Here is a 21,042-nt window from a genome sequence, read left to right as displayed (position 1 = left end):
GTGCGCGGTGCACACGGGCTCCTGGGTCCAGAGGGGGCCCCCACCACACCCATTTCTTTTATCATCACCTTTCTGGCGTCCATCGGTGACTGTGTGTGGGCCCCCTCCTCTCCCGTAGCCGTCACAGCCGCTGCTAGCGCACTGAGCGCTAGAGACTCGGGCACAGTGCCAGAGTCTAAAGCGCATGCGCAGGACGTCCATCCGTCCGTCCAACATATATAGTCAATGTTTCAGTTATAATTATTAAACAGGCAGTGCAGCAGCCATGCAGGGCTGACACCTCACCCTTAGCAGGATCAGTCAGTTTGCCAGGCTCTGGCCGTTTTCAAGGACTTGTTTCCGGTCTGCTGTCAGTGTTTCCTTCAGGTTGCGGTGGTGGCGGGGTGGTCGGCCCATATGTGACGTCACTCGTTCTCACGTCACTTCCTACCTCCCTGAACCCTCCTTTAAGTGTATGGATTGCAGGGAGGAGGGCTAGTGAAGCCTTCCACCGCAGCGCCATATGTGTCACGATTATGCTGGCAGCTGTATTTAGTCCACCGGTGCTACAGGAGGAGGGTTCACAGCCGGAGCGCAGGGGGACCGCGGACGGCTAGTAACAGGCTGCTGTAGCAGGAAACCATTTTTTCCTGTCTGCAGCAGCAGCATAGCTGAAGGCCTATTTTGATGGGGGGGCCTGGAGCTGCAGCTCCATCCGCCCCATCGTTAATCCGGCCCTGGATTTAATGAGAGACTATTCAGTGGTGCAGAGAAGATGCACCTAACATTTTGCAGCTGTAGATCGCTAAACAACGATGAAATACAGACAGCAGGTGGAAAACACAAGTTCCCTTTCCAACATCATTTTATAATATAAAAGGTACAAACCAACCTGGTCAGTGGTTACTGCCACTTTAGGAGTTTCTTCTTTTTCTTCCACATCACTCCCTGAGGTCTGGGTGATTTCCGGACTGCTCCTTACCTATAATATGAATCAAGGTTAAGAGAATGTCATAGTGCTTAGGTTAGGATGCTGTAGCTGTAGGCTGTTATAGTCAGTGTTAGATTCAAAGTGTTAGAATATAGAGGTTATTCGAATTTTATACTTTTGATGGAGTTACACTGGAGTGAAACAGGAGGAAAACAGGAGAACAATGTAACAGCCATCCCCGGAATTTGAACTCTGAACTTTGGCTTACTCACATTATGTGGTATTACTACAGCTTCTTTTTTTTTTTTTTGCCGTTCCACCTTGGTGGATAGTCTAGCGTTACCATGTACTTCAGACAAGGCTCACGGGAAGTCTTGTACTGTGGGCCCAGTCGCACTGAAACTGCAGGATGTGAAAAGACTGCACATTTGTGTGAGGGAGGGAGATGCTAAATACAGGCCAAGTCATGTGGCATGTAGCAGTTTATGACGTTAATTTATTTTTTTTATTGACTTTACTATAGTTTTCATAGTGCGGTCACCATTGTTTTAATACTGATGTTTTATGCCTCTGTATACAGCTTCCCCATTTTCTTTTTTGTTTTCCCTCAACCTGAATGTTATACTTCTGCTAACTGCACACCATGTTATATGTAAACTACACAGTGCGCCCCAGAAAGCCGTCTTGGATGGTTCTACCTTGGGTGCGGTGAACAACATGTGGATCTATGCATGCAGTGCATTACATATTACACATGTTTCAGTAAACCATATACTGTATGTCTTATTTCCTTGCATGGCTTATCTCACACATTGTAATCCTGGTTACGTAAGGGATCTGCCACTGGCTTTAGCACACTGCAACTTCCCCATTTTGGTACCTTTCGTGGGTGCGTTATGTAACCCGTGGAACGTATTAATCAAAATGGCTGAAATAATCCAGCATTAAGCTCATTGTGCCCGTTATGATCACTACAAACCAGCAGTTTTCAACCGCTGTGCCGCGGCACACTAGTGTGCCGCCCGAGCTGCTGATTAGGTGCGCATCTGCCACCTTCAATTAACTTATCATTTCGGGCCCGGGCTGCTCAGATGCGGCACGGGCCATGACCTATAGACATCACAGGTCATTCACACACGGCGCGTCATTGCACCCCCCTCCCAGCACGCCCACCTGCCTGCCCGCACGCCTTCTTAGTGCTGCACTGCTGCTGCTCTTCTCATCGGCATAACGTAGTACACCCGCTCCTGCCAAACGTGATTGAGGCTGCTGAAGCTCCCCTTCACTGAATGACAGTGACAACGGAGCTCCTTCTTTCTCACCAACAGACATGTACAGTAAGAGCCAGTGTGCTTTGTTTTTCTGTGGAGGGCCACTCTCTTTAGTTATAGTGTAATTGTTTTAATACTGAGGAGGCCATTGTATTTGTATTAATGGGGGGGGGCAGTGTGTTTAATTTACCACTTTGGGGTCCAATGTGCTTTTATTACTTTGGGGTCTAATGTATTTGTTCTACTGTGGGGGCCAATGTGCTTGTTTTATTACTGTGGGGGCAACTGTGTTTAAATATTCTGGGGGCCATTGTGTGTTTTTGTTTTGCCCCGTGAGGCGCTGATGGTGTGCCTTGGCAATTTGAAAGTCTTGTCAGTGTGCCACAAGTTGAAAAAGGTTGAAAATCACTGCTATATACACTATTTGTCGGTTTGTTTTCTTTGTGCTGCAATACTAAACCTCTCTGCTATGTTTATGATGCTTGTAAAGAAACAGAGCACTGCTGGAGAAAAGCGCTATACAGGTATTACTAAAATGATCATTATTATTAACAGACCAGAGGCAGACGCACTGCATGAGTCCTATATAACGTTGTGGGTTGTATTTTCAGCAAGGGAAGGCTACCATGGTGCAAGTGAGGGTTATACTGACCGGGGAGTTTTGGCTCTGGTTCTCTGGCTGGGCCGGACTTTCATACTCAGAGTTATCATGCAGATTTGCAGGCTCGCTGCTGCTATTGCTCAGACTGGAGTGATCTCCAGTGCCGTTTACCATTGGCAAATCTAAATGGTGACGCCAGCTGACATGAAACTGGTCATTTATATGATTTTCAGCAGGCTTCAATTCTTCCAGCTTGGCCTAGACAAAAGAAAACAAAAAAGAGAAGGATATAAAAGATTATGCGCATGAAGAGAGTTCCTGAAACTTGAGCCATGGTATCTAACTATGCGCCGCTGACACCAGAACAGTAACGGGGCATAAGAGAGACCATAGCCGTCACCACCTGCTCCCCGTGCATCTGGCCTGATTAGGTTACAGGACAGGGCCCCCGGAGCAGGAAGCTCGGTGCCGACACTACCTGCTACTTTTTAGGTTGAGGGGGGCCTAATGGTACCGTCAGGGCATTGTTTCATTGCTACATACCTAGTAAGGTAAAAAACAAAAATAAAAAAAAACACAACAATTGTGGGGATAAAGGAAAGGAAAATAAGAATTTACTCACCGGTAATTCTATTTCTCGTAGTCCGTAGTGGATGCTGGGAACTCCGAAAGGACCATGGGGAATAGCGGGCTCCGAAGGAGGCTGGGCACTCTAGAAAGATTTAGGACTACCTGGTGTGCACTGGCTCCTCCCACTATGACCCTCCTCCAAGCCTCAGTTAGGACACTGTGCCCGGACGAGCGTACACAATAAGGAAGGATTTTGAATCCCGGGTAAGACTCATACCAGCCACACCAATCACACCGTACAACTCGTGATATGAATCCCAGTTAACAGTATGAAAAACTGAGCCTCTCAACAGATGGCTCAACAATAACCCGATTTAGTTAACAATAACTATGTACAAGTATTGCAGATAAACCGCACTTGGGATGGGCGCCCAGCATCCACTACGGACTACGAGAAATAGAATTACCGGTGAGTAAATTCTTATTTTCTCTAACGTCCTAGTGGATGCTGGGAACTCCGAAAGGACCATGGGGATTATACCAAAGCTCCCAAACGGGCGGGAGAGTGCGGATGACTCTGCAGCACCGAATGAGAGAACTCCAGGTCCTCCTCAGCCAGGGTATCAAATTTGTAGAATTTTGCAAACGTGTTTGCCCCTGACCAAGTAGCTGCTCGGCAAAGTTGTAAAGCCGAGACCCCTCGGGCAGCCGCCCAAGATGAGCCCACCTTCCTAGTGGAATGGGCATTTACAGATTTTGGCTGTGGCAGGCCTGCCACAGAATGAGCAAGCTGAATTGTACTACAAATCCAGCGAGCAATAGTCTGCTTAGAAGCAGGAGCACCCAGCTTGTTGGGTGCATACAGGATAAACAGCGAGTCAGATTTTCTGACTCCAGCCGTCCTGGAAACATATTTTCAGGGCCCTGACAACGTCTAGCAAATTGGAGTCCTCCAAGTCCCTAGTAGCTGCAGCCACCACAATAGGCTGGTTCAGGTGAAACGCTGACACCACCTTTGGGAGAAATTGGGGACGAGTCCTCAATTCTGCCCTATCCATATGGAAAATCAGATAAGGGCTTTTACATGATAAAGCCACCAATTCTGACACACGCCTGGCTGAAGCCAAAGCCAATAACATGACCACTTTCCACGTGAGATATTTCAGATCCACGGTTTTTAGTGGCTCAAACCAATGTGATTTTAAGAAACTCAACATCACGTTGAGATCCCAAGGTGCCACAGGAGGCACAAATGGGGGCTGAATATGCAGCACTCCTTTCACAAATGTCTGAACTTCAGGTACTGAAGCTAGTTCTTTTTGAAAGAAAATCGACAGAGCCGAGATCTGTACTTTAATGGAGCCTAGTTTTAGGCCCATATTCACTCCTGCTTGCAGGAAATGCAGAAAACGACCTAGTTGAAATTCCTCTGTTGGGGCCTTTTCGGCCTCACACCATGCAACATACTTCCGCCATATGCGGTGATAATGATTTGCTGTAACCTCTTTCCTAGCTTTAATAAGCGTAGGAATGACTTCCTCCGGAATGCCCTTTTCCTTCAGGATCCGGCGTTCAACCGCCATGCCGTCAAACGCAGCCGCGGTAATTCTTGGAACAGACAGGGCCCCTGCTGTAGCAGGTCTTGTCTGAGCGGCAGAGACCACGGGTCCTCTGAGATCATCTCTTGAAGTTCCGGGTACCACGCTCTTCTTGGCCAATCCGGAACCACGAGAATTGTGTTTACACCTCGCTTTCTTATTATTCTCAATACCTTTGGTATGAGAGGTAGAGGAGGGAACACATAAACTGACTGGTACACCCACGGTGTCACTAGAGCGTCCACAGCTATCGCCTGAGGGTCTCTTGACCTGGCGCAATACCTCTCTAGTTTTTTGTTTAGGCGGGACGCCATCATGTCCACCTGTGGACGACCCCACTGATTTACAATCATTTGGAAGACTTCTGGATGAAGTCCCCACTCTCCCGGGTGGAGGTCGTGCCTGCTGAGAAAGTCTGCTTCCCAGTTGTCCACTCCCGGGATGAACACTGCTGACAGTGCTAGTACATGATTTTCCGCCCATCGGAGAATCCTTGTGGCTTCTGCCATTGCCATCCTGCTTCTTGTGCCGCCCTGTCGATTCACATGGGCGACTGCCGTGATGTTGTCTGACTGGATCAGCACCGGCTGGTGTAGGAGCAGGGATTTTGCTTGACTTAGGGCATTGTAAATGGCCCTTAGTTCCAGAATATTTATGTGAAGGGAAGTCTCCTGACTTGACCATAGTCCTTGGAAGTTTCTTCCCTTTGTGACTGCCCCCCAGCCTCGTAGGCTAGCATCCGTGGTCACCAGGACCCAGTCCTGTATGCCGAATCTGCGGCCCTCCAAAAGATGAGCACTCTGCAGCCACCACAGAAGAGACACCCTGGTTCAGGGTCAGGGTTATCAAGCGATGCATCTGAAGATGCGATCCGGACCACTTGTCCAACAGGTCCCACTGAAAAATCCTGGCATGGAATCTGCCGAATGGAATTGCTTCGTAAGAAGCTACCATCTTTCCCAGGACCCGCGTGCAGTGATGCACCGATACCTGTTTTGGTTTTAGGAGGTCTCTGACTAGAGAAGACAACTCCCTGGCTTTCTCCTCCGGAAGAAACACTTTTTTCTGGACTGTGTCCAGAATCATTCCCAGGAACATTAGACGTGTCGTCGGGACCAGCTGTGACTTTGGGATATTCAGAATCCAGCCGTGCTGGCGCAGCACTTCCTGAGATAGTGCCACTCCCACTAACAACTGTTCCTTGGATCGTGCCTTTATTAGGAGATCGTCCAAGTATGGGATAATTAAAACTCCCTTTTTTCGAAGGAGTATCATAATTTCCGCCATAACCTTGGTAAATACCCTCGGTGCCGTGGACAGTCCAAACGGCAGCGTCTGGAATTGGTAATGGCAATCCTGTACCACAAATCTGAGGTACTCCTGGTGAGGATGGTAAATGGGGACATGCAGGTAAGCATCCTTGATGTCCAGGGATACCATGTAATCCCCCTCCTCCAGGCTTGCAATAACCGCCCTGAGCGATTCCATCTTGAACTTGAATTTTTTTATGTATGTGTTCAAGGATTTCAAATTTAAAATGGGTCTCACCGAACCGTCCGGTTTCGGCACCACAAATAGTGTGGAATAGTAACCCCGGCCTTGTTGAAGTAGGGGTACCTTGATTATCACCTGCTGGGAATACAGCTTGTGAATCGCAGCTAGCACCGCCTCCCTGCCTGAGGGAGCAATCGGCAAGGCAGATTTTAGGAACCGGTGGGGTGGAGTCGCCTCGAATTCCAGCTTGTACCCCTGAGATACTATTTGAAGGATCCAGGGATCCACCTGTGAGCGAGCCCACTGATCGCTGAAATTCATGAGGCGGGCCCCCACCGTACCTGGCTCCGCCTGTGGAGCCCCACCGTCATGCGGCGGACTTGGAAGAGGAAGCGGGGGAGGACTTTTGCTCCTGGGAACCTGCTGTTTGTTGCAGCCTTTTTCCCCTACCTCTGCCTCTAGAGAGAAAAGACCCTCCTTTTCCCCACTTGTTTTTCTGGGTCCGAAAGGACTGAACCTGATAAAATGGCGCCTTCTTAGGCTGTGAGGGGACATGGGGTAAAAATGCTGACTTCCCAGACGTTGCTGTGGAAACTAGGTCGGAGAGACCATCCCCAAATAATTCCTCCCCCTTATAAGGCAAAACTTCCATGTGCCTTTTGGAATCTGCATCTCCAGTCCACTGGCGAGTCCATAAGCATCTCCTAGCAGAGATGGACAATGCACTTATTTTAGATGCCAGCCGGCAGACTTCCCTCTGTGCATCTCTCATATATAAGACTGAGTCTTTGATATGGTCAATTGTTAGCAGAATCGTAGTGTGTCAATATTTTCTGACAGTTTATCCGACCACGCAGCGGCAGCACTGCACATCCATGCTGACGCAATAGCTGGTCTAAGTATAATGCCTGAGTGTGTATATACAGACTTCAGGATCGCCTCCTGCTTTCTATCAGCAGGTTCCTTAAGGGCGGCCGTATCCTGAGACGGTAGTGCCACCTTTTTAGACAAACGTGTGAGCGCTTTATCCACCCTAGGAGGTGTTTCCCAACGTAACCTATCCTCTGGCGGGAAAGGGAACGCCATTAGTACCTTCTTAGGAATTACCAATTTCTTATCAGGGGAAGCCCACGCTTCTTCACACACTTCATTTAATTCATCTGACGGGGGAAAAACTACAGGTAGTTTTTTCTCCCCAAACATAATACCCTTTTTTTGTGGTACCTGGATGTAAATCAGAGATATTTAACACCTCTTTCATTGCCTCAATCATGCAGTGAATGGCCTTAATGGGCATTAAATTTGACTCATCGTCGTCGACACTGGTGTCAGTATCCGTGTCGACATCTACTTGTGCCATCTGAGATAGCGGGCGTTTTGAGAACTCGGCTGTCCCGCAGTCGGCATGTCGTCAAATTTCTTATGTAATGAGTCTATACGTGCACTCATTTCTTTCCATAAGCACATCCACTCAGGTGTCTGCCCCCCAGGGGGTGACATCCCTTCTAAAGGCATCTGCTCCGCCTCCACCTCATTATCCTCATCAAACATGTCGACACAGCCGTACCGACACACTCCACACACACAGGGAATGCTCTATATAGAGGACAGGACCCACAAAAGCCCTTTGGGGGGACAGAGTGAGAGTATGCCAGCACACACCAGAGCGCTATATAAGGCAGGGACTAACTGAGTTATGTCCCTTATAGCTGCTTTTTAATATAACTATATACTGCGCCAAATTAAATGCCCCCCCTCTCTCTTTTTTACCCTTTTCTGTAGAGTAGTCTGCAGGGGAGAGCCAGGGAGCTTCCTTCCAGCGGAACTGTGAGGGAAAATGGCGCCCAGTGTGCTGAGGGAGATAGCTCCGCCCCTTTTCCGCGGCCTATTCTCCCGCTTTTTTATGGAATCTGGCAGGGGTATTTACCTCATATATAGCCCCTGGGGCTATATATTGAGGTATTTTTGCCAGCCAAGGTGTTTTTATTGCTGCCTCAGGGCGCCCCCCCCCCCCCCAGCGCCCTGCACCCTCAGTGACCGGAGTGTGAAGTGTGAGAGGAGCAATGGCGCACAGCTGCAATGCTGTGCGCTACCTTGGTGAAGACTGATGTCTTCATGCCGCCGATTTTCCGGACCATCTTCTTGCTTCTGGCTCTGAAAGGGGGACGGCGGCGCGGCTCCGGGACCGAACATCAAGGCTGGGCCTGCGGTCGATCCCTCTGGAGCTAATGGTGTCCAGTAGCCTAAGAAGCCCAATCCGGCTGCAAGCAGGCGAGTTCGCTTCTTCTCCCCTTAGTCCCTCGCTGCAGTGAGCCTGTTGCCAGCAGGTCTCACTGAAAATAATAAACCTAAAACTATCTTTCTTCTAAGAGCTCAGGAGAGCCCCTAGTGTGCATCCAACCTCGGCCGGGCACAAAATCTAACTGAGGCTTGGAGGAGGGTCATAGTGGGAGGAGCCAGTGCACACCAGGTAGTCCTAAATCTTTCTAGAGTGCCCAGCCTCCTTCGGAGCCCGCTATTCCCCATGGTCCTTTCGGAGTTCCCAGCATCCACTAGGACGTTAGAGAAACTTATTTCTTCCACTCTGGGTCATCCTATAGACCTTAAGAAGGGTTGTGAAGGTTCTTAAAAGAATTTGGTGGAAGACCTCTAGACAGTTTCTATACAGAGTTATGACCATGTTCAGATTCAAGCTCCTGGGGACTGAACGCCAAGGGTCAGGTTTCAGGATACCCTGAAACTGGGCACAGAGGACAAGAAGGTCCATAACTGGATAGCATCATGTGAATTATGGTATGTATGTAATCATAGTAAGAAATATCTTACTAAACGTAGCTCATCCTGGCACTGAAGCAGCTGCTGCGCCAGTGGGGTGAGACGGTCTTTCCCCTGCACCAGGTCCTCCTCCAGCTGCGTAGTCTCATCCTGCAGTCGGCTCAGTTCCTCCTTGGCTTTGGTGACTTCCTCTTCATAAGTGGAAATCTGAGTCTCCTGGCTGGAGACGGTAACTTGTAGAGAAGAGATCTATGCAGACAGGTGGTGAAGCAAGAAATGGCATTGATGGAAGGAGCAATAGGAATCCACTGGAATTTACCTGATTGACTATTAAGATATACTGTTCTGGTACACAATAGAATCCCAGACTCTCGCTCCTAAAACAAGAGAGATTCTGGTAGCTGCTGATATGCTAGCATCACACAGTTGTAGGATGTACATTAATGCTGCGTATCGCCCAATCTATCTGGTTCTACACTGGACTGAGATCTAGTGACTGTGGAGGACACTGGTGTTCACTGTCATCTTCAAGTGTCCAGCAATGTGGACCCTGTGCCCACTTCAGGTTCCTGTTCATAGCGGACAGGAGTGGAACACTTGTGTGGGTCACGGTTGGTGTCCTATGTGCTCAGAGATGCTCTTCTGCACACCGCTGATGCTACACATACGTATTTACACTACAGTCATCTTCCTGTCAACGGAATAGAGTCTGGGCATTCCCCTCTGACCTCTCTCATCGCCCACAGAAATGCCGCTCACAGTATGTTTTGCGCACCATTTTCTTTAAACTATACAGACTGTTGTATGTAAAAATCCCATATCAACAGTTTCTAATATGTGAAAGAAAAAACACAGGTTGGCACCAAAAATCACTGCACTGTCAAAGTCACTTACATCACATTTCTTCCCATTCTAGTATTTTTGTCTGAACAACAGCTTAGCCTCTTGACCATGTCTGCATTGAGTTGCTGCCACATAATGAACTCATCACATATTTGAATTAACAAGTGGCTATTAAGTTTATGTACTGTGCTTGCTAATTTTTAAAATTTTCTTAAAAGAAGCACGGCAGTAGAGCACAACCAATATGTTATTTGCTTTACAAAACTTCTACATAGACCAGTAATCTGTGCATTATCGCCCCCTGTGGGAGATAGGCAGCAATGCAGACAGCTGCTGTGGCGACTTCGGAGTTGAATGAGTAAAACATTAAGCATGCTTTGTATCAGTGCACGCTCCTCAATGCTAAAGTCAGGTAAAACAAATACATGCAAACTAAAACGCATGTAATTTCAGAACACGCCTATAGCATGCCTATAAATACTGCTGACAGGTGCACTTCATGGTATTTAGTTTATGTAAATTATCTAATATTCTAAAAGGACTGTGTGTGACTTTCACTGACAGGCCAATGTAACAGCTGCATTTAGCAGTCCCCCTGTAATGTAATAATATTACAGCCTCCGTACCAGTTGGGTCTCCTCTGCGCACTTCAGACGTAGCTCCTGTAACTGGCTCTCCAGCTGTGCTTTCTGTTGGTCCAGTCCAGCCAGCAGCTCCTCCACCTCCTGCTTCTGGGCCTGGAGCTTCTGCAGGTTAGCATTCTCTCGCTCCACTTCATCCTGCAGGTCCTACAGAAGAGAAGGAATCCTCAGACAGTGAGCAGATGTACCTGCTGCCACCACACAGCAGATGCAGCTATTTACACGTGAGAACGTTGTCAGGATCCAGAGAAATCAATGAGGTATAAATATTTATGAAAACGCAGCCTATGGTTTTGCCAAATTAATACCCCTTTCACATCTCCAATGCCGGATCCCACCCGGGAATTGGAAACGGGTCCTTCCCGGGTGGGATTCGGCATTGGAGACTCTCCTACCCCTTTCGCTGGCTTCCAGACCCGGCAATATGCCGGGTCAATTACCATAGAGGCAGGGGGCGGAGCCCGCGATGGGAGATGAGCTCATCTCCGCGCCGCCTCTCCCTACCTAGTAAACGGGTCCCAAAACCGTTTATGCAGCCACTGACACAGTATTCAACTCGGGAACAACACTGCTTATAACCGGGATGAATTACTGGGTCAGGCGAACCGGGAATTCGGACTTGGCGCTTTCACACCACACACTGACCCGTGTCGACCAGGCAATATGCTGGGTCATGACCGGGTAATTTGTTCGGTGTGAAAGGGGTGTAATGCAACGTATGGACGAAGTTGTGCTAATGACTGCACTAAGCATCCAAACGCAAATCTAAACTGCAGTGTAAAAAAAAAAAAAAAAAAAAGGTGTCCAGTATTTGAGGGCTACATGCAACAGCAGCCAGTATTTACCCTGCATGCAAAATAAATATTGTACCTGGATCCCTGCATTACAACATGGTTGTCCAGGTGCAAAGTTACTTGATTTATTTTTGCTTTGCTCCTAATTCTGAGCTTCATCTAGACTGGACAGGTGTAAATGGGTTTGTTCTATAGAAAATGCCCTGCATTGCTTTTAGGAGTAGACGGTCACACTGAGAAAAGTAACAATTTGCAATGTTACTACTTTGGGTGATGCAGTGCTTTATATGGTCAGAAACACCCTACTGTGGTAGAAGCAGAGAAAAGCCAGATAAAATATTAGAAATGGTATAAATATATGGAACCATATCTGATCCAATATGTTAAAATAAGAATTTACTCACCGGTAATTCTATTTCTCGTAGTCCGTAGTGGATGCTGGGTACTCCGTAAGGACCATGGGAATAGACGGGCTCCGCAGGAGACTGGGCACTCTAAAAGAAAGATTAGGTACTATCTGGTGTGCACTGGCTCCTCCCTCTATGCCCCTCCTCCAGACCTCAGTTAGGGAAACTGTGCCCGGAAGAGCTGACACTACAAGGAAAGGATTTGGAAACCAGGGTAAGACTCATACCAGCCACACCAATCACACCGTACAACTCGTGATAACTATACCCAGTTAACAGTATGAATAACAACTGAGCCTCACTGAACAGATGGCTCATAACAATAACCCTTTAGTTAAGCAATAACTATATACAAGTATTGCAGACAATCCGCACTTGGGACGGGCTCCCAGCATCCACTACGGACTACGAGAAATAGAATTACCGGTGAGTAAATTCTTATTTTCTCTGACGTCCTAGTGGATGCTGGGTACTCCGTAAGGACCATGGGGATTATACCAAAGCTCCCAAACGGGCGGGAGAGTGCGGATGACTCTGCAGCACCGAATGAGCAAAACTCAAGGTCCTCCTCAGCCAGGGTATCAAACTTGTAGAATTTTGCAAACGTGTTTGACCCCGACCAGGTAGCAGCTCGGCAAAGTTGTAATGCCGAGACCCCTTGGGCAGCCGCCCAAGAAAGAGCCCCCTTCCTCGTGGAATGGGCTTTTACTGATTTAGGATGCGGCAGTCCAGCCGCAGAATGTGCAAGGTGAATCGTGCTACAGATCCAGCGAGCAATAGTCTGCTTAGAAGCAGGAGCACCCAGCTTGTTGAATGCATGCAGGAGAAACAGCGAGTCAGTATTTTCTGACTCTAGCCGTCCTGGAAACATAGATTTTCAGGGTCCGGACTACATCCAGCAATTTGGAAGCCTCCAAGTCCCGAGTAGCCGCAGGCACCACAATAGGTTGGTTCAAATGAAACGCTGATACCACTTAAGGGAGAAATTGGGGACGAGCCCTCAATTCTGCCCTGTCCCTATGGAAGATCAGATAAGGGCTTTCACACGACAAAGCCGCCAATTCTGACACACGCCTAGCCGAAGCCAAATATATATATGACCACTTTCCACGTGAGATACTTCAACTCCACGTTCTGAAGTGGCTCAAAACAATGTGATTTTAGGAAATCCAACACTACGTTGAGACCCCAAGGTGCCACTGGAGGCACAAAAAGGGGGCTGAATATGCAGCACTCCCTTAACAACGGCTGAACTTCAGGCAGCGTCTTTCCTAGCCTTTAACAGCGTAGGAATCACTTCATCTGGAACGCCCTTTTCCGTTAGGATCCGGCGTTCAACCGCCAAGCCTTCAAACGCAGCCGCGGTAAGTCTTGGAACAGACAGGGCCCCTGCAGTAACAGGTCCTGTCTGAGAGACAGAGGCCATGGGTCCTCCGAGATCATTTCTAGTAGTTCCGGGTACTAAGTTCTACTTAGCCAATCCGGAACTACGAGTATAGTTCTTACTCCTCTCTTACTTACTATCCTCAGTACCTTGGGTATGAGAGGAAGAGGAGGGAACACATAAACCGACTGGTACACCCACGGTGTCACTAGTGCGTCTACAGCTATCGCCTGAGGGTCTCTTGACCTGGCACAATACTTTTTTAGCTTTTGTTGAGGCGGGACGCCATCATGTCCACCTGTGGCCATTCCCAACGGTTCACAATCTGCGTGAAGACTTCTGGATGAAGTCCCCACTCTCCCGGGTGGAGGTCGTGCCTGCTGAGGAAGTCTGCTTTCTAGTTTTCCACACCCGGAATGAACACTGCTGACAGTGTTAGCACGTGATACTCCGCCCATCGGAGAATCCTTGTGGCTTCTGCCAACGCCATTCTGCTTCTTGTGCCGCCTTGTCGGTTTACATGGGCGACAGCCGTGATGTTGTCTGACTGAATCAGCACCGGCTGGTTTTGAAGCAGGGGTTCTGCTTGCCTTAGGGCATTGTAAATGGCCCTTAGGTCCAGAATATTTATGTGTAGGGAAGTCTCCTGACTCGACCATTGTTCTTGGAAGTTTTTTCCCTGAGTGACTGCTCCCCAACCTCGGAGGCTTGCATCCGTGGTCACCAGGACCCAGTCCTGAATGCCGAATCTGCGGCCCCCGAGAAGATGAGCACTCTGCAGCCACCACAGCAGAGACACCCTGGCTCTCGGGGACAGGGTGATCAGCCGATGCATCTGAAGATGCGATCCTCACTTGTCTAACAGGTCCCACTGAAAATTCCTTGCAAGGAACCTGCCGAAGGGAATTGCTTCGAAAGAAGCTACCATCTTTTCCAGGATTCGCGTGCAATGATGCACCGACACCTGTTTTGGTTGCAGGAGGTCTCTGACCAGAGATGACAACTCCTTGGCCTTCTCCTCCGGGAGAAACACCTTCTACTGTTCTGTGTCCAGAAACATGCCCAATATCAGCAGACGCGTCGTAGGAACCAGCTGCGACTTTGGGATATTCAGAATCCAGCCGTGCTGTTGTAGCACTTCCTGAGATAGTGCTACTCCGATCAACGACTGCTCCTTGGACCTTGCCTTTATAAGGAGATCGTCCAAGTACGGGATAATTATAACTCCCTTCTTTCGAAGGAGTATCATCATTTTGGCCATTACCTTGGAACACACCCTCGGTGCCGTGGACAGACCAAACGGCAACGTCTGGAATTGGTAATGGCAGTTCTGTACCACAACCTTGAGGTACTCCTGGTGAGGTGGGTAAATGGGGACATGTAGGTAAGCATCCATGATGTCCAGTGACACCATAATATCCCCCTCTTCCAGGCTTGCAATAACCGCCCTGAGAGATTCTATTTTGAACTTGAACTTCCTTATATAAGTGTTCAAGGATTTCAAATTTAGAATGGGTCTCACGGAACCGTCTGGTTTCGGTATCACAAACATTGTGGAATAGTAACCTCGTCCTTGCTGAAGGAGAGGAACTTTGATTATCACCTGCTGGAGGTACAGCTTGTGAATTGCCGCCAGTACTACCTCCCTTTCCTTGGGAGTAGCAGGCAAGGCTGATTTGAGGTAACGGCGAGGGGGAGACGTCTCGAACTCCAGCTTGTATCCCTGAGATACCTGTAGAACCCAGAGATCCACCTGTGAGCGAACCCACTGGTTGCTGAAGTTCCGGAGACGGGCCCCCACCGCACCTGGCTCCACCTGTGGAGCCCCAGCGTCATGCGGTGGACTTAGTGGAAGCAGGGGAGGATATTTGTTCCTGGGAACTGGCTGTCTGGTGCAGCTTCTTCCCTCTACCCCTGCCTCTGGGCAGAAAGGACGCGCCTCTGACCCGCTTGCCTTTCTGAGGCCGAAAGGACTGTACTTGATAATACGGTGCTTTTTTAGGCTGTGAGGGGACCTGAGGTAAAAAGGTCGACTTCCCAGCTGTTGCTGTGGACACAAGGTCCGAGAGACCGTCCCCAAACAATTCCTCACCCTTATAAGGCAAAACTTCCATGTGCCTTTTAGAATCAGCATCACCTGTCCACTGGCGAGTACATAATACTCTCCTGGCAGAAATGGACATTGCATTAATTCTAGATGCCAGCCGGCAAATGTCCTTCTGTGCATCTCTCATATATAAGACTACGTCTTTAATATGCTCTATAGTTAGCAAAATAGTGTCCCTGTCAAGGGAATCAATGTTATCTGACAGGGAATCAGACCATGCTGCTGCAGCACTACACATCCATGCTGAAGCAACTGCAGGTCTCAGTATAGTACCTGAGTGTGTATACACAGACTTCAGGATAGCCTCCTGCTTTCTATCTGCAGGCTCCTTTAAGGCGGCCGTATCCTGAGACGGCAGTGCCACCTTTTTTGATAAGCGGGTGAGCGCTTTGTCCACCTTAGGGGATGTCTCCCAGCGTAACCTATCCGTTGGCGGGAAAGGGTACGCCATTAGTAACCGCTTAGAAATTACTAGTTTCTTATCTGGGGAACCCCACGCTTCTTCACACAATTCGTTTAACTCATCAGATGGGGGAAAAGTCACTGGCTGCTTTTTCTCCCCAAACATAATACCCTTTTTTGTGGTAACCGGGTTAATGCCAGAAATGTGCAACACATTTTTCATTGCCGTAATCATACATCGGATGGCCCTAGTGGATTGTATATTTGTCTCATCCTCGTCGACACTGGTGTCAGACTCCGTGTCGACATCTGTGTCAGCCATCTGAGGTAGCGGGCGTTTTTGAGCCCCTGACGGCCTCTGAGATGCCTTTCAGGCGCGGGCTGAGATGCCGGCTGTCCCAAAGCAGCGTCATCGAACCTTTTATGTAAGGAGTTGACACTGTCGGTTAATACCTTCCACATATCCATCCACTCAGGTGTCGACCCCGCAGGGGGTGACATCACACTTATCGGCACCTGCTCCGCCTCCACATAAGCCTCATCAAACATGTCGACACAGCCGTACCGACACACCGCACACACACAGGGAATGCTCTGACTGAGGACAGGACCCCACAAAGTCCTTTGGGGAGACAGAGAGAGAGAGTATGCCAGCACACACCACAGCGCTATATAATCAGGGATTTACACTAACACAAAGTGATTTTTCCCTATAGCTGCTTTACATATACAGTTTGCGCCTAAATTTAGTGCCCCTCCTCTCTTTTTTACCCTTTGAGCCTGGAAACTGCAGGGGAGAGCCTGGGGAGCTGTCTTCCAGCGGAGCTGTGAAGAGGAAATGGCGCCAGTGTGCTGAGGGAGATAGCCCCGCCCCCTTCTCGGCGGACTTCTCCCGCTCTTATATTTATATTATGGCAGGGGATTTTTGCACATATATAGTTTTTTAGACTATATTATGTGCTGTTTGCCAATGTAAGGTACTCTAATTGCAGCCCAGGGCGCCCCCCCCCCCCCCCCCCCAGCGCCCTGCACCCATCAGTGACCGGAGTATGTGGTGCATAGGGAGCAATGGCGCACAGCTGCAGTGCTGTGCGCTACCTTAATGAAGACCGGAGTCTTCAGCCGACGATTTCCAGGATGTTCTTCTTGCTTCTGGCTCTGCCAGGGGGACGGCGGCGCGGCTCCGGGACCGGACGACCGAGGCTGGGCCTGTGTTCGATCCCTCTGGAGCTAATGGTGTCCAGTAGCCTAGAAGCCCAAGCTAGCTGCAAGCAGGTAGGTTCGCTTCTCTCCCCTAAGTCCCTCGTAGCAGTGAGTCTGTTGCCAGCAGATCTCACTGAAAATAAAAAAACCTAACAAATACTTTCTTTACTAGAAGCTCAGGAGAGCCCCTAGTGTGCAACCAGCTCGAGCCGGGCACAGATTCTAACTGAGGTCTGGAGGAGGGGCATAGAGGGAGGAGCCAGTGCACACCAGATCGTACCTAATCTTTCTTTTAAGGTGCCCAGTCTCCTGCGGAGCCCATCTATTCCCATGGTCCTTACGGAGTACCCAGCATCCACTAGGACGTCAGAGAAATAAGGAAATTACTTTCATAGCAGTCGGTGACTATAACACACTATCAACCAGGAACGCATATATATAAGAAAGAGTGCTGCCTTATCACAGACCGGATATTGTCGCCTGGGACCTCAATCTGTCCTGGTAATTTGTATTCCCTGATGTCAGATGGCAACCAGCTAGTCCTATTAATGGGGGTGACGTCAGCATATAAGCAATACCAATACCTCTCTACGCTGGAGCTTTGGGCATCCAGCCCTAGCAAATCATTCATCTAATATCAGGGAATTCAAACTGACATTGCCAACAGAGATTCAAAGAGCCCATCTGATGTCCCTGGTGTCAGGTTTGGTATGGTATTGGCCGGATACACAGGTGTTGTTGCTCAGCCATGACAACTAGCAGAAATCTTAAAGACAGCTTGGGTGGTTACAGGTACCATTGGTACTGCTTGCCTGAGAAGTAAAGAGGTATACAGTAAGTTGGGGAAGATTGTCTTAACGGGGAACTAAACAGTCACATTTGCTACAAGCAGGGCCAGCCTTTAGCACAGAACATGAGCCTTCCCCAGTTACCAGGAAGACAGCAACTTCTCATGCCAGGAATAAAACCAGCCGTCCGGCCTATCAGGACTGAAAAGCAGCTGCTGTACAGAGCGGTGCAAGAAACAACTATCCTATGAAAACGCAGGATGACTGCATCAATGTCAGTTTCTCATCTATGCACATTCCGACACAGAGCATCGCAGACACGGCCAATGCAGCCGGTGTGAAGCAGGAGAGGCACTACCAGCACTACAGCCTCTATGCTTGCAAAACGCAACATGGACAACTGTGTGTATTCATGCAGTTGGGAAGATCAGCTCATTATATTATATTATATAATATATTATGCCACGAGCATGGCAAACATATCAATTACTAATGATGATTATTTTCTAATGCACCAAAGTATTATATAACGCCATGTAATTACGGAGGAAAATGATCACAAGCAGAATCAACAACATGAAGAGCCAAGGACCCGTTCCTGTAAATGTAACAATACCAGGAGATTGGAAGAATTCAGTGCAAAAGTGGTTTCTAAATGGGACAATAGTGTTCTGAGGAGAAATATTAATGAGCAGGTTTACTTGGTGGTAGAAGCTGTGTATTACTTTTGAGGTACAGTATAGGTCAGATGAAGGTTAAGGAATGTAGCTGATGGCACAAGGGGCAGATGTATTAACCTGGAGAAGGCATAAGGAAGTGATAAACCAGTGATAAACGCACCAGCCAATCAGCCCCAATATGTAAATTAACCATTAGGAGACGATTGGCTGGTGCATTTAACACCTTGCACTTATCACTGGTTTATCACTTCCTTATGCCTTCTCCAGGATTAATACATCTGCCCCATGGTGTGTAATTTACAGATTCAGCACAAAAAATAAAACATGTTACACATTCAGGAGGTTCAAACCTATGACTGATATGAGATATACAGAATCTACGGAACTGCAAACCTGTTCATCTAGCAGAAGGGTACAGAACATACATGTATGCCAATAGAAATACACTGGCCTATAATAATGACGCACTTGGGGGCTCTCTGCATTGTAGCCTGATGGTGGGCACCGTCACATGATCACAATCTGAGGAGCATTACCAGCCAATGGAAGTAGTCAAATTCTATGTTTCTATGATTTAGGTCTACCTGTTAGAGTATTAGGGTTAGGGGTTAGAGTATTAGGCGCCGATATAGGCAGAACGTTGTGGGGCCCATAGCAACAGTTTGAATGGAACCCTGTCCAAATGCTTCTCTTTGCAGCAGGTGTCAATTTTATGCCCCATGGTAGTGCCCTAGTTCATTTTCTGAATCATAGTAGAACCTTCATTAATGTTTTGCCCCATAGTAGTGTCCTAATTCATGTTATGTCCCATAGTAGTGCCCTAGTTAATTTTATGAACCCTAGTAGTGCTCTAGTTCAATGTTATGACACATTGTAGTGCTGCCAGTTCCTTATACAACATAGCCTACACTAACCCTAATACCCTAGCACTAATACCATAACCAAACCCCTAACCCAAACCCTAATCCAACTCTAACCTTTACAACCACACCCTAATAGGGCAGACTAGATGGGCCAAATAGTTCTTATCTGCCAACACATTCTATGTTTCTGTGAGCCCTTCCTGGCAGTATATGATGAAGCCCGTGGAGGTGGGTATCCAGAGTAGTTATGGGAGAAGGTTGTAGGGCTGAGAAACATCAGGGCTACAATGGCAGAATTTTAAGATATAAGGAAAACACAGCCAGATAAATTACAGAATTCCAATGAATATAATAACACAACACAGGCTCATGAACTGTTGAGGAAATAGGGCGTGCTGGGACTTGCAGTTCCGGGGCATCTGGTGAGCCAAAGGTTACTTCCTTTTGCCATAGAAATTTAATCATAGGAATTTGTAAATAAACCTTCCCTTACATTCCTATAGTCTCCCTATGTTACTGCTGGCAGACAGGTACCTATAATGCTCTGGGCAGTGATGCCAACAATCAAGGAGACAGTCTCTTACCTGAACCTCAGTTGTCCTCTTTTTCACAGTATCCTCTTTCTCTTTCAGCTCCTGCTCCACATTCGTCTTCTCCCTAGAAGACCAGCAAACCATACAGGAATATCTGAAGACCTCGGTTACAGCCGGCATGCTTATCCAGCCCCCTAATCCAGAGTCCCATTTCAAGTACATTATACGGAGACTTCCTGCTGAGCAAGTCGTAGGATAAAGCCTGGAGAGATATAGGCCTGGGGAGCACTAAAACCAACGCCTCATTGTGGGAGAACGGTCAGGGGCAATGGGAAAAGGAGAAGAGCGAGAAATCAATGAAATAGTCTGCGATGAGCTCACTGTTGCTAAGGAGAAATCTGCTCATGCAAAATGCTGAGGAAGTAGGTGGGAGGGAAGCGATGGACAGCAAGCTGTGACTCTGCACCGACGAGAGGCAAACAATCCTGGCTGTAAGCGATGCATATAATCAGAGACACACAGCACCATAAACTGCACAATTCCCAGAGGATGATCCTGGCTTTTATATACACTGCAGCAATGCTGTAGATCTTCAGAAATGCATTATGTAGCATACAGACATCTCAGACTCATCCAAGTTATTTCACACTACAGCTGCTTCATTTACCCAATGCCCAAATTCCCTTGTGTCTATCAGAAAAATGAAATGCCTCGTCAAATCACTTTACGTTTCCATCCAGAGATGAATATTTTATGTGTAGATATGGAGGGTGCCGTGCAGTGAAACATACAGTCACATCTCTGTTAGAGGACAGGTGAACTTACATTGTGGTTATAAATTATTCAGAATAAAGTTGAAATATTTCTAAAAACAATGAGATAAGACTCATTTTATCCTGACACATGCGCTCCATTACACTGCTGCATTCATAAATCACTGTGCAGAACGGTCAGGCAGGTCGCCTGCTATCTAAAGGTGCGGGGTAACAGTCATACAGACCACCCAATATCAGGATGCAGGTTCTCCTGCTACCCTATAGACTAGTGGTGCGCAATAAAGCAGCTTTCCAGCTGCAGGGGACTACGCATCCCAGCAAGCCCTGCCACATTTTGAAATTAGAGCATGCTAAAACTGTGGCAGGGCATGCTGGGAGGTGTAGTTCAACAACAGCTGGAGG

The 21,042-nt window shown here is 48.0% G+C and overlaps 1 protein-coding gene across 6 annotated transcripts in view; it reads right to left on the bottom strand.

Annotated features, from left to right (window-relative positions):
• The window catches only part of EPS15 (epidermal growth factor receptor pathway substrate 15), a 258,145-nt gene that overhangs the window by 101,983 nt on the left and 135,120 nt on the right, over positions 1-21,042 (bottom strand). For 5 of the 6 annotated variants that reach the window (XM_063939551.1, XM_063939552.1, XM_063939555.1 and 2 more), the window contains 5 exons: positions 19,916-19,988; positions 10,689-10,850; positions 9,271-9,468; positions 2,834-3,040; positions 872-961 (listed from right to left, as the gene is read on the bottom strand). In XM_063939551.1, the coding sequence (XP_063795621.1) occupies positions 872-961; positions 2,834-3,040; positions 9,271-9,468; positions 10,689-10,850; positions 19,916-19,988 (730 nt within the window). The remainder of the gene's footprint in view (positions 1-871; positions 962-2,833; positions 3,041-9,270; positions 9,469-10,688; positions 10,851-19,915; positions 19,989-21,042) is intronic. The other variant, XM_063939554.1, reaches the window with a different exon arrangement.

Source organism: Pseudophryne corroboree, chromosome 9 (assembly GCF_028390025.1).
Source record: "Pseudophryne corroboree isolate aPseCor3 chromosome 9, aPseCor3.hap2, whole genome shotgun sequence".
NCBI classification, from domain to species: domain Eukaryota; kingdom Metazoa; phylum Chordata; class Amphibia; order Anura; family Myobatrachidae; genus Pseudophryne; species Pseudophryne corroboree.
The sequence above is the reverse complement of the archived record's forward strand: the minus strand, read 5'-3'. Positions and strand labels throughout refer to the sequence as shown.